Raw genomic sequence first — 11,267 nt, 5'->3', positions numbered from 1 at the left:
CCCCCATCTCAGAAGCTACAAATGGGGTCTCTGGGCTACTCACAGTTTTGGTCAACTGGCTACAAATTTAGGGGTTCCTAATACTCACCCAAGTTCAAGAATTTGCTGGAACAATTCGTAGAATTCATAGGACTCAGGAGAGTGCTATACTTGCAATGACAATTTTATTACAGAGAACACAACTTGGGACTAGGCAAATCAATGGGGAGACCCTTGGAAAGGCTCCAAGCACAGAACTTCCATGTCTTCTCCCTGTGGAATTAGGGGTCACCCTCTCAGCACATAAATGTGTTCACCAACAGGAAGCTCCATGAGCTTCTGTGTCTGGAGTTTTTATAGGAGTTTCATCACATAGGTATAATTGATCAAATCATTAGCTATTGACTGAACTCAATCTCCAGCTTCCCTCTGCTCCCCCAAGGTTGAAGTTGGGTAGATATCAAGTAGCTAAAAGACCCAACCCTCTAATCACATGGCAGGTGTTTCTAGTGGCCAGTCCTTCCCCTGAGTTACCTCATCGCATGAGCATGAACTCAGGTGTGGTCTAAGAGCTCAAGAATAACAAAGATACTCCTACCACACAGGAAATTCCAAGCATTTAGAGTCTCCCAGGAACCAGTGCCAATGACCATTCAAAGTCTTTATTGTAGAGCACAACCCTACCCCATCCCCACCCTACCTTACCCCATAATCATCTTTACTCCCACTTCCACTCAACACCCTGCTTTCTCCTCCCCCTGCTCCCCACCCCACTCACCCGACTTCTATCCCTTTTCCCAATCTCACCCCATAGTCCATCCCTGTATCCACCCACACCCTCCCACCTTCTCTCCCCAGCCCTTTTTGTCTTGTTGGCCTTGGCCATTTACACTGGAGTCACAGTCAGCTTCCTGGGCCGCCGCTTTGGGGACTGGCGCTTTTCCTGGTCTTACATCCTGGGCTGGGTAGCCCTGCTTATGACCTTCTTTGCAGGTACTGGGGCTGAGGGAAGTTCAGTGTCCCAGGGCAGGGTAGGCAGCATTTCAAAGGGGAGATCCTATTCGGTGGACCACATGGATCTCACAGCACTGGGGTGGGAGGCAGACCCCAGGCCTGAGGAGGCCTTGTACGTGGCACCTGGGGAGAAAGGGGGTGTGGTGCAGGGGTCTCTTGGTGGGGGAAAGGCTCTGGGGGACCAATTTTGATCTCTTCTCATGCAGGGATTTTCTACATGTGTAGCTACCGGATGCATGAATGCCGGCGCCTGTCTACTCCTCGCTGAGCCCTGATTAATCCCCCAACTTCATCTGGAAGTTAAAATGAGGTCACCGGAGAGGAGGGGGAGGGTCTAAAGGCCTGAAATCCTGGTTTCTGGGGGCATGAGGGGGCTCAGTCCTGGACACTAGGTGGGGCCCCTGACTCCTGTGTCCTAAGCAGGAAGGAAGAAGAATGAGGCCTGGCAGGAGGGAGTTGAGGAGACCCTAAGTCTCCATCTACCAGGCAAGTTGTTAGAAAAATGAAATACCCATTAGAGCAATGTTTTGGGGTCAAATAAAACTGATGTGAAACTACTAAAGGATGAATCTTTGAGGGATTGGGGTGAGGAGGGAGAGGTGTGAGTATGGGGGGTGGTGCCATATTTTGGAGGCCCGACCTTTCTAGTTCCAGGAGGGATGAGAACAGGAATCATTAATAATCACAGAGCCCCTATGCAGGAGTTAACCAAAGTTCACCTTCCAGGAGACTGATGCCTAGGATCACAAGATAAATGAAAAGATCTCTGAAAAAAAGAAGTCCTACCCCACCCCCCACCATCTCCACTTGGCTCTCCTTAACCTCCTCTCCCCTCCCAGAATGGGCCCCTCCAGCTAGAAGCCCCAGAGCTCCAGCCTTTACTTCCTGCACCTGCCGTTTCATGCACCACTCATGACCATGACCTTCTCTTCATTCATTCATTAATAGGGCATTCAATATACTGATGCAGCTGCTGAGATTTACTAATGTCTATCAAAATAAGACTTTTTGCAAAGTTAGTTATAATGATAAGGATATTTATTACAGCTTATGCTAGTAACTTATGTTAATAGAGGCTTATTCTCTAAAATACTATCTATTGGAGTCTCCTCAAACAACAATAATACTATCATTATTATTGAGGTTTTCTCTAATAATAAATAATAGAGACTTTCTCTGATTGTAATGGCAATTGGAGCCTTCCCTAATAATTTATTGAGGGCTATTTATTTAATTATTATTTTTTTCTCTTTTGAGACACAGTCTTACTATGTCGCCCTTGGTAGAGTGCTGTGGCATCACAGCAACTTCAAACTCTTATCTTAAGCCGTTCTCTTGCCTCAGCCTCCCAAGTAGCTGGGACTACAGGCGCCTGCCACAATGCCCGGCTATTTTTTGGTTGCAGTTGTCATTGTTGTTTAGCAGGCCCAGGCCAGCCTCGACCCTGCCACCTTCAGTGTATGTGGCTGGCACCCTACTCACTGAGCCATGGGCGCCGAGCCCTTTACAACAGCTAATTGCAGTAATCATACTTCCAAGTGCTCACTGTAGCCATAATAATATTATAATTACAACTCCAGACTCACAACCTCAACTTACTCGACATCTCCACCTGAAAATAAGAGGAATCTCAAATTTCAAGTCTTAACATAAGTTTTCTATGTCTCTTGCACACACACCCAAGTGCTGTTCTCACGGTCTGTCCCAACTTAGAAAATGACACCTCCATTTTTATCCAGCCACTGAAGCCAATAACTCTAGAATCATCCTCAGCTTATTTCCCTTACATCTAACATCTGATCTATCCGCAAATAGTGTTGGCACTACTTTAAGATGTATCCAGAATTTGATGATTCCTTGTTCATCCACAGTCATTGCTCACATGACTTGGTGAGCAGCCTTCTAAGTAGCCTCCCTGCTTCCCTAGCACCCTGCAGTATGTACCCGAGGGAGTTTTGTTAAAACATAATTCAAATCATCTCACTCCTCTGCTCTAAGCCTCTAGTGCAGTGGTTCTCAACCCATGGGTCATGACCCACAGGAACCGTATTCAAGGGTCATGGCATTAGGAAGGCTGAGAACCACTGTTCTAGTGGCTCCCCTGTGTGCATGGTGCATGGGTGTGGCTACTGATCTGGGGAGACAAGAAGCAGGTTTCAGGCTTGGACCTGGACATGGAGGGGAGATGAAAATGGGCAGGCTAGGTAGGAATTATGGGGTTTGTGGAAAAGAAAGCAGGACTGGGGTTGGAGTCAGATCTAGGATGGGAATGAAGATAGGGTTCAATTTCAGAATGAGGATGGGTGGGGTTTGGACTGGGAGGTGAGATCAAGAATAGGGAGGGGTTGGGTTTGGGAATAAGAATGGGATTAGATTTTGAATGGAGATGGGTTTATATTTATATTAGAGCTAGGGTTAAGGATAGTTTGGGAATGATAATGAAGTCATTAAGTTTGGGAATGACAATGGGGTTGGATTTGAGTTTGTATTTTGGGGTTGGGTGTGGGAATGAGAAAAGAACCAGATTTGAGGATGGGCATGGGGTTAAATTCAGAGTTGGAGCTAGAAACTGGGGCTTGGTATGGAAATGAGACTAGGGTAAGTCTGGGGGATGGGAATGGTTTGAATTTGTGGTTAGAACTGGGCTTGAGATTGGGTTTGGAGACAAAGTTGGGTTTGGGGTTAGAGCTGGGATTAAGAATGGGCTCGAGGCTCAGCTCCTGTTGCTCAAGTGGCTAAGGCATCAGCCACATAAACCTGAGCTGGCGGGTTCGAATCCAGCCCAGGCCCACCAAACAACAGTGACAGCTGCAACCAAAAAATAGCCAGGCGTTGTGATGGGCGCCTGTAGTCCCAGCTACTTGGGAAGCAGAGGCAGGAGACTCTCTTGAGCCCAGCAGTTGGAGGTTGCTGTGAGCTGTGACACCACAGCACTCTACCCAGGGTGACAGCTTGAGGCTCTGTCTCAAGAAAAAAAAAAAATGAGGTCAAGAAGTCTGGCACAGTAGCTCATGCCTATAATCCCAGCGCTCTGGGAGGCTGAGGTGGGTGGTTCACCTGAGCTTATAAATTCTAGACCAGCCTGAGCTAGAGTGAGACTCCATCTCTAAAAATAGCCAGGTATGTGTCAGGCAGTAGTAGTCCCAGCTACTTGGGAGGCTAACGCAAGAGAATTACTTGAGCCCAAGAGTTTGCGGTTGCTGTCAGCTATGATGCTATGGCACTCTACCAAGGGCAACAAAGTGAGACTGTCTCAAAAAAAAAAAAAAGGATGGGGTCATGGTCACAGATGGGCTCTGTGTTCTGATTTCTCTACTCACCATGGCCCAGACTTTCTTTTTTTTTTTTTTTGAGACAGAGCCTCAAAGCTGTTGCCCTGGGTAGAGTGCCATGGCATCACAGCAACCTCCAATTCCTGGGCTCAAGTGAGTCTCCTGCCTCAGCCTCCCAAGCAGCTGGAACCACAGGCACCCGCCACAACGCCTGGCTATTTTTTTGGTTGCAGCCATTATTGTTGTTTTGGCGGGCCCAGGCTGGGATTCGAACCCGCCACCTTAGGTGTATGTGGCTGGCGCCTTAGCCACTTGTGCCACAGGTGCCGAGCCAGGCCCAGACTTTCTGAAGCCTCACCAGAGCCCTGGCCACTACCATTTTTGTACTGTGACCCTATGCTCATGACCTCCACCCATCTGTGGGAGCCTGTTCTCAGGAATATGTTCTCACAATGGCCAGTTGCCTCACCGGGGAGGCCTACGGGCCTGCCATAGGTAGTCTCCAAGAAAGGAGAAGACCCATAGCTCGGTGACTGTAGTACAATGGTTACAGCGCCAGCCACATACACCGACGGTGGTGGGTTCAAACCCAGCCCAGGTCTTCTAAATAATGACAACTGAAACAAAAAAGAGCCAGGTGTTGTGATGGGCACCTGTAGTCCCAGCTACTTGGGAGTCTGAGGCAAGAGAATCACTTAAGCCCAAGAGTTTGAGGTTGTTGTGAGCTGTGACGCTATGGCACACTACCCAGAGCTACATAGTGAGATAACATCTCAAAAAAAAAAAAAAAAAAAAAAACAGAAAGAAAAGGAGAGGACCCAGCCTCCTGGGCCATTTCTTGTTCCCTCTATTCACCTGCAGTCTTGGGGGGTGCTGACCCAGTTCATCTACATGTCAGATGTCCTCTCCCAACTATTTCCTACTTCATAGAGGTCAAGTTTTCCTGGGCCTTTTACTTGGGCTGTGGCACCTCTCCTTATACCTGCTCACAGGTGAGGTGATGTTGGTGTGAGTGGAGAAGCCAGTGCTGGAAGACTAGAGGATCTCGCTTTAGTCTTTGTGTCCTCTTTGTATCCATCTTTGTGTCTTCTCTCCACACTCAGGCACCCTGATCCTGGCGACATGGCCCACCACACTGGAGGCCCTACCCAAAGCAGAGCTGCCTCTGAACTCATTTATCATATGAGGAGGTGACATGTTTTCCTATCCACAAACCTTCAGGAATTGTGATTCTCCGTCATGTGCCTGCCCTGGGCAAATGCTCTAGCCAAGGAGTCTGAGCTCCCCACCTGTCCCTTCCTCCCTCATGAGCTGGAGTTTAAGCTCCCAGATCCTTGCTTCTCAAACTTCAGGAGTTCTCACCTCTAGCCCCCTTTTTAGTGACAACCCTAGAGTTGGGGCTTTCTCCCAGAATGAAAGGCTGCAGAACCACAGGAAAGCATGACACATCTCCCCAACTGTCCTCTTCAGCCACATCTGCCCTCCCATTTAACTCACACCTACCCTGATTGGCCACCTCTCCCTTCTGGGCCCCCATGCCTTGCTCTTACCCCTTTCAGGAAGCCCTCCCTGGTGCTGAGGGCTTTAAGGGTGGGAGGCTTAGAACATGAGATAGAGTCAAGTTCTCAACCACCACCGAAACCACTGATGATCTGACTTGCTTAGTGCCCTCCCCCACCACACACTAGGAGGGGACTAGGCCCAGGGATGGGAGGGAGGACGTGGTCTGTGCAATACAGGAAGGGAGGGTGTGTGAGAAGAGGCAGCTACCGGGAACTGCGTGAAACCTAACCAGTCTCGTCTGAAGTGGCATAGACTCCTCACTGCCCCTGCTGCTTCTTGGCTTCTTTCTTGAGCTCAGAGGCCTTGAGTCTGGGTGCATAGCCTCCTCCTTTCTTAGACACTCAGGAGTCTGCATCAGCAGCCTCTTTAGCCCCTGAACCCAGAAGCCCAGCACTCACCCCCATGGAGCCCTGCCGATCCCTGGCCCTGCTCACTGGCTCCCTGGGCCTGATGTCCTCCCTGATTGCCCTGAGCACTGATTTCTGGTTTGTGGCTATGGGGCCCTCCAGCTCAGCTCACTCGGGTCTCTGGCCAACAGAACATGGGGTCCCTGTAGCAGGTGAGGAGTGGGCTATCCTGCGGGGGGATGGTCGTTGGGGATGGGCACTCAGAGGTCTCCTCTCCCACCAGTCTACATCCATGTGACGCAGGGGTTCTGCATTTTGGCCACCCTGTGGGGCCTGGTATCCTTGGGCTTCCTGGTCCTGTCCTGCATTCCCTCACTGTCTGTGCCGGGCCGTGGTCCCCTTGTCGCAACCATCACAGCCTTTGCTGCAGGTAAGGACTCCTGGCTGGTCTTGGGCATTGGGGGCCAATGAGCTCCTGCAGAGGGGCTAGGCCATCTCTCTTGTCCTCATCACAGGCCTCTCCATGATGCTGGCCATGGCGGTGTACACCATTGAACGGTGGGAACAGCCTTCACATCCCCAGATCCAAACCTTCTTCTCCTGGTCCTTCTACCTGGGCTGGGTCTCGGCAATCTTCCTGCTCTGTACAGGTGACTACCCTGGCTGTTGCCCTGGGTAGCTTGGGAGGGTCCGGCTGGGGCTCAGAGGGAACAGGGAGGGGCAACTGCTAAAAGTCTCTTTGGCCACCCCAGGTGCCCTGAGTCTGGGTGCTCACTGTGGCATTCGCCCACCTGGCTATGAAAACTTGTGAGGGGAAGGCAAGAAGAGCAGATGTCTTGATCTTCCGAAGGTCTTTCAGGAGCCATGGGAATGCTTCATCCTGCCTCTGTCCCTCACTCCCAACCCCTCCCCATCCCCTTCATCTGTTTTGTTATTCATTCAACTCAAAAATTGTCTGAGATCTGGTTGTTCTGAGATTAATTCAGCCGAGACAAAAGCCTACTGCATACCAGCACCGGGGCAGGCAACTTGGGATGGTAAGAACCCACCACCTAGGCCAGCCCACATGGTGGTCCTGCCTGGGGAAGGGGACAATGACAGACCAATAGCAGTTAACATTGGCTGGACAGCAGTCCCAACCTGGGGAGGGCACTGAGAAAGAGTGACCATATTGCGGAGGCCTGGAGATGATCTTTCTGGGGAAAAGACATTTAGGTTTTTCTGGGGGGCCAAGGGAAGGTAATGTCCGGGCAGAGTGTCCCAAAAATGGAACCATGGAAAGGCCAGGAGTTATGAGGGGATGGAGAACTGTGCAATCTGGCCAGAATGTGGAATACGGGGGTGATGGAAAATCAATATGGAGAGGCAGATGGGGGCTGGGGCTTCTAATGCCACAATGAACTTTTTCCTGAGGGTGATGGGAGGGGCATTAGGAGAAAATTGTGTGTAGGAGAGGGACAGTGCCAGCAGCGGGTGCCAGAAAGACATCTCTGGGGACATGTGGGGGAAGCTGGAAGCTTAGGGAGGAGGTTGGCAAAGCCACAGGTGGAAGAGGACAATATCTGATCTGGGACGAGAGCCCGAGGTAGAAAAGAGAGACAATGAGGAAAAGGATTTGGGGACTCAAATGCTTTGTGGGTGGAGGCAAGAAGGGAGCAAGGACAAAGCCCAGGGGTCTGGCCTGATGGACTGGGTAGGAAGGTGAGGCCATCCCCAGTTTGGTGGAAGACACTAAGCTGGGTTGGAATGTGGCTGGGTATCAGGGCTCTGCCAGAAGCAGGTGAGGACTCTGGGGCTCTGGGGAGGGACTGGAGGCTAGACATGGAGTTCTGTCCACTCTCCAAGCCTTAAGAATCACTAACGTCTAGCAGGGGTCCTCAAACCTTTTGAACAGAGGGCCAGTTCACTGTCCCTCAGACCATTGGAGGGCCAGACTGGGGGCCCAGAAACGAGTCAGCTGCTAAGCAGGAAAGGCAGCAGAGGCAAAAACACCCGGTGGGCTGGATAAATGTCCTAGGTGGGCTGCATGTGGCACGTGGGCCGCATGTGGCACGTGGGCCATAGTTTGAGAATGCCTGGCCTAGAGAGAGGTGACTTACCTGACAAGAGAGTATAGGATAGGGGCTCAGCACCTATAGCTCAACAGCTAAGGACGCCAGCCACATACACCAGAGATAGTAGGCTTGAATCCAGTCTGGGCCTACTAAACAACAATGACAACTACAACCAAAAAATAGCCAGGTGTTGTGGTGGGCACCTATAGTCCCAGATACTTGGGAGTCTGAGGCAAGAGAATCACTTAAGCCCAAGAGTTGGAGGTTGCTGTGAGCTGTGATGCCAGAGCACTCTACTGAGGGCATTGGCTTGAGACCCTCTCTCAAATAAATAAATAAATAAATAGAGTGTAGGATGGATTGCAGAGGAAATGGGCATTTAAGAGTGAAGGGAAGAGAAGTGCAGGCACCTCCCCCCAGTTGGTTTGGGGGTACCTTCAAAGTCAAGGGAAGAGAAGTTTTAGAAGAAGGTCTTGGTCTACCATGTCAGGACCCTCAAGCTCCCCCCAGGCCTGCCATCTAACTCATGGCTGTCTGTTGTTTAAGACAGCTGTTGGGTGTGTATGGGGGTGTAGATGTAGTGGGGGGGGGTTATCCCTTTAAAGGCCCCTGGGGGAGGGGTTCTGGAACTCCTGTGCCTCACAGAGACCCAGTTTCCCTTCCCCCACCTCTGGGCTCTGTGTCTAAGAAGCTCTGGGGAGCTGGGTGTGAGTCACTTGGGTTTGTGTGTGTGTGAGGGAGGACTGGACAGGCTAACGGGACATTCCACTGGTGGAGGAGGTCTCTGGGAAAATGAGTTCCTAACCAGTGAAGCCTCAAAGGGGAGGTCTCAAGGACCCAGTAGGAGGACAAGACCATGGCGAATGGGGGTTGGGGGAGGTGATTGTGGGTCCCTAGGCAAGGTTGTTAAGGGAGGATCTGAGGGTGAGGTCTTCAGTCCCCAGGTAGCATACCAGGCAGGAGTGCTGAGGGAGACCAGTAAGGAGGGAGGTCTTCTGAGATGGGGGCATGGGCCAGAGGGGAGAGGGGAGTTGGCCAATCCTGCCTGTATGGCCTTTAGCAGGAGGCTTCAGGCATGGGGGTGAGGCGGAGCCTTCAGAGTGGGGGCGTTGTGCTCAGCTTCATGGCCAACGTCTTCACGGTACTCTCCACTGCCACCAACTACTGGACCCGCCACCAAGGAGGCCACAGTGGCCTGTGGCAGGAGTGTAACCACGGTGTCTGCTCCAACATTCCCTGCCAGAGTGAGCCCCTGCCTGCCCAGATGCCAGACGCACTTCCGACCCCCACAGCCAGCCAGTCCTCCACCTCTGGCCCTGGGGACACAACAGCTGGGCACAGTGCAAGGCGCCCCACTCCTGCTCCTTTCACCCCATCTCAGATCCAGCTGTTTCATCATGACCGAGGCCACCATGACCCCCCTACTGTGGACCTGTCTTCTACCCCACACCTCACTATCCCCCGTCAAGACATTAACCACCGGTCCTGACGTGACTTCCAAGTTCCCATTCAAACGCCTGATTCTGGGCGGGAGACAGGGGCTCTCCTCTACGCACCGTGGGCGGGGGTGGTGGCCAGGAGAGCTTCTGGTTGAGACCGAAGCTTTCGCGGCAGGGGCGGCGCCCACGCGGGGCTGATGCGGCCCGCTCTCCCCAGCCACGCTGGCGGTGACCGCGGCGTGCATGGTGCTGGCAGTGGGCTTCGGCATCGTGAGCATGATTATGGGGCTGCGGATTCGATGCCACCCGGGCGAGTCGCTGCGGGCACAGACTACAAGCGCCCTCCACTTCCTCTGCGGTGAGAAGCCAACAGGCCTCAGGCCCCCAGGCAGAGGGTGGACAAGTTGTGTGAAATGGGTCCTAGGGACCAGGGGACAGGACTTGAAGCACTGACTCGGAAGCGGAGGGAGGGGCGAGGGTTAGAAGTGAAGGAGTTGGGATGGGACCTGGCTTGAGATGGGCGTGCCCTAGCAGGCCACTGAAGGGGTGGTCTGAAGGGGTGGGGCCTTGTTGGAGGGTGTGACCTGGGAACCGCCCCATTGGGCAAGCTCACCTGCAGCATGGCGGGGCCCAGGGCTGCTGCTGCTTATCGCCTTCGTAGGCTACACCGTGAAGAACGCATGGAAGAACGATGTCTTCTTCTCCTGGTCCTATTTTTCTGGGTGGCTGGCTTTACCCTTCTCAATTCTTGCGGGTAACGTGGAAGCAGGAAGAGGGTGAAAACTGCCCAGAAGACCCCCTCCTCCAGAAACTCCCTAGCTGTCCCAAGGAAACCCTACAATGGCCACCCAGGGACTCCCCAACACATTCCACTCCCGAATCCCTCAGACCTGGTAGACACGCCCTTGGAGCCCAAAACCCCAGCCCCCGGAGACTGTCGGACCATCTGCCCTATGACTCACTTTCCTCTACCTGCCTGCCGCTAGGCTTTTGCTTTCTGCTGGCAGACATGATCGCGCAGAGCACCGAAGCCATCAGTGGATTCCCCGTGTGCCTGTGATCGCAGCATGCCTGGGGTAGAATAAAGAAATGATTTTTAGCGCCGTGGCTCCGCGTGCCTTCCTGGGGGACGTGGGGACACAAGCACGAAATCGCAGACATGGGGGTGCATAAGAGGTTGAGGGAGGACGTAAGGACCCGAATCTATAGGGAACGTAGAGGCGAGGCGGGGGTGATCATGTGCGTGGAGTGGGCACGTGACATGGATTTGGAGGGAAACGGGGGCCAGCGGGTGTGGGGCCATGAGGGGATGTGGGCTGATAGAGTGTGGGGCAACAAGAAGGGAAAGGGTAAACATGGACAGAGGACAGCACGAATATGCAGATGATGGAGATGGTGAACGCAGGTATGAAGGGAATGGGGAGACAGACACGCGAGGACTCAGAGGCGTGGGAATGCGGGCACGGCGACTGGGAGAGGTGGTAGAAGAGGGGATCCCGAATGGAGACAGCAGATACGGAGTTATTGAAAGGAGTTTAGGAGGATCCGGAGAATCTCCACCCTGGGAGTACTCTCTTCCCGGGCACGACCTTTCATCTA

The 11,267-nt window shown here is 52.5% G+C and overlaps 3 protein-coding genes across 3 annotated transcripts in view; all 3 read left to right on the top strand.

Annotated features, from left to right (window-relative positions):
* LIM2 (lens intrinsic membrane protein 2) overlaps nt 1-1,550 on the top strand; it is an 8,362-nt gene extending 6,812 nt beyond the window's left edge. Inside the window, exons 4-5 of the mRNA XM_003803239.1 lie at nt 838-972; nt 1,200-1,550. Of these exons, the coding sequence (XP_003803287.1) occupies nt 838-972; nt 1,200-1,261 (197 nt within the window). The 3' untranslated portion in view covers nt 1,262-1,550. The remainder of the gene's footprint in view (nt 1-837; nt 973-1,199) is intronic.
* Nucleotides 1,551-6,087: 4,537 nt separating this feature from the next.
* NKG7 (natural killer cell granule protein 7) lies at nt 6,088-7,128 on the top strand. The gene is made up of 4 exons (XM_003803251.3): nt 6,088-6,387; nt 6,459-6,605; nt 6,691-6,825; nt 6,928-7,128. Exons 1-4 carry the CDS (start codon nt 6,231-6,233, stop codon nt 6,984-6,986), a joined length of 498 nt encoding a protein of 165 aa, XP_003803299.1. The 5' UTR covers nt 6,088-6,230; the 3' UTR covers nt 6,987-7,128.
* A 2,176-nt stretch (nt 7,129-9,304) lies between these two features.
* Nucleotides 9,305-10,769, top strand: CLDND2 (claudin domain containing 2). The gene is made up of 4 exons (XM_003803238.2): nt 9,305-9,473; nt 9,886-10,026; nt 10,303-10,422; nt 10,655-10,769. The coding sequence occupies exons 1-4, from the start codon at nt 9,305-9,307 to the stop codon at nt 10,726-10,728; spliced, it is 504 nt and encodes a 167-aa protein (XP_003803286.1). The 3' UTR covers nt 10,729-10,769.
* Nucleotides 10,770-11,267: the final 498 nt, after the last annotated feature.

Source organism: Otolemur garnettii, unplaced genomic scaffold, assembly GCF_000181295.1.
Source record: "Otolemur garnettii isolate 467f Iridium unplaced genomic scaffold, OtoGar3 scaffold00288, whole genome shotgun sequence".
Taxonomy (NCBI): Eukaryota; Metazoa; Chordata; class Mammalia; order Primates; family Galagidae; genus Otolemur; species Otolemur garnettii.
This window is presented reverse-complemented; position numbering and strand designations above follow the sequence as displayed.

What these genes read in the sequence shown, in the direction of transcription:
- NKG7 (XM_003803251.3), top strand. Translation starts at nt 6,231, where the DNA reads ATGGAGCCCTGCCGATCCCTGGCCCTGCTCACTGGCTCCCTGGGCCTG. An exon ending in CATCACAGCCTTTGCTGCAG is followed by an intron (nt 6,606 to 6,690) that starts GTAAGGACTCCT and finishes TCCTCATCACAG; the next exon opens with GCCTCTCCATGATGCTGGCC. An exon ending in AATCTTCCTGCTCTGTACAG is followed by an intron (nt 6,826 to 6,927) that starts GTGACTACCCTG and finishes TGGCCACCCCAG; the next exon opens with GTGCCCTGAGTCTGGGTGCT.
- CLDND2 (XM_003803238.2), top strand. Translation starts at nt 9,305, where the DNA reads ATGGGGGTGAGGCGGAGCCTTCAGAGTGGGGGCGTTGTGCTCAGCTTC. An exon ending in CTCCAACATTCCCTGCCAGA is followed by an intron (nt 9,474 to 9,885) that starts GTGAGCCCCTGC and finishes CGCTCTCCCCAG; the next exon opens with CCACGCTGGCGGTGACCGCG. An exon ending in CGCCCTCCACTTCCTCTGCG is followed by an intron (nt 10,027 to 10,302) that starts GTGAGAAGCCAA and finishes GGCGGGGCCCAG; the next exon opens with GGCTGCTGCTGCTTATCGCC.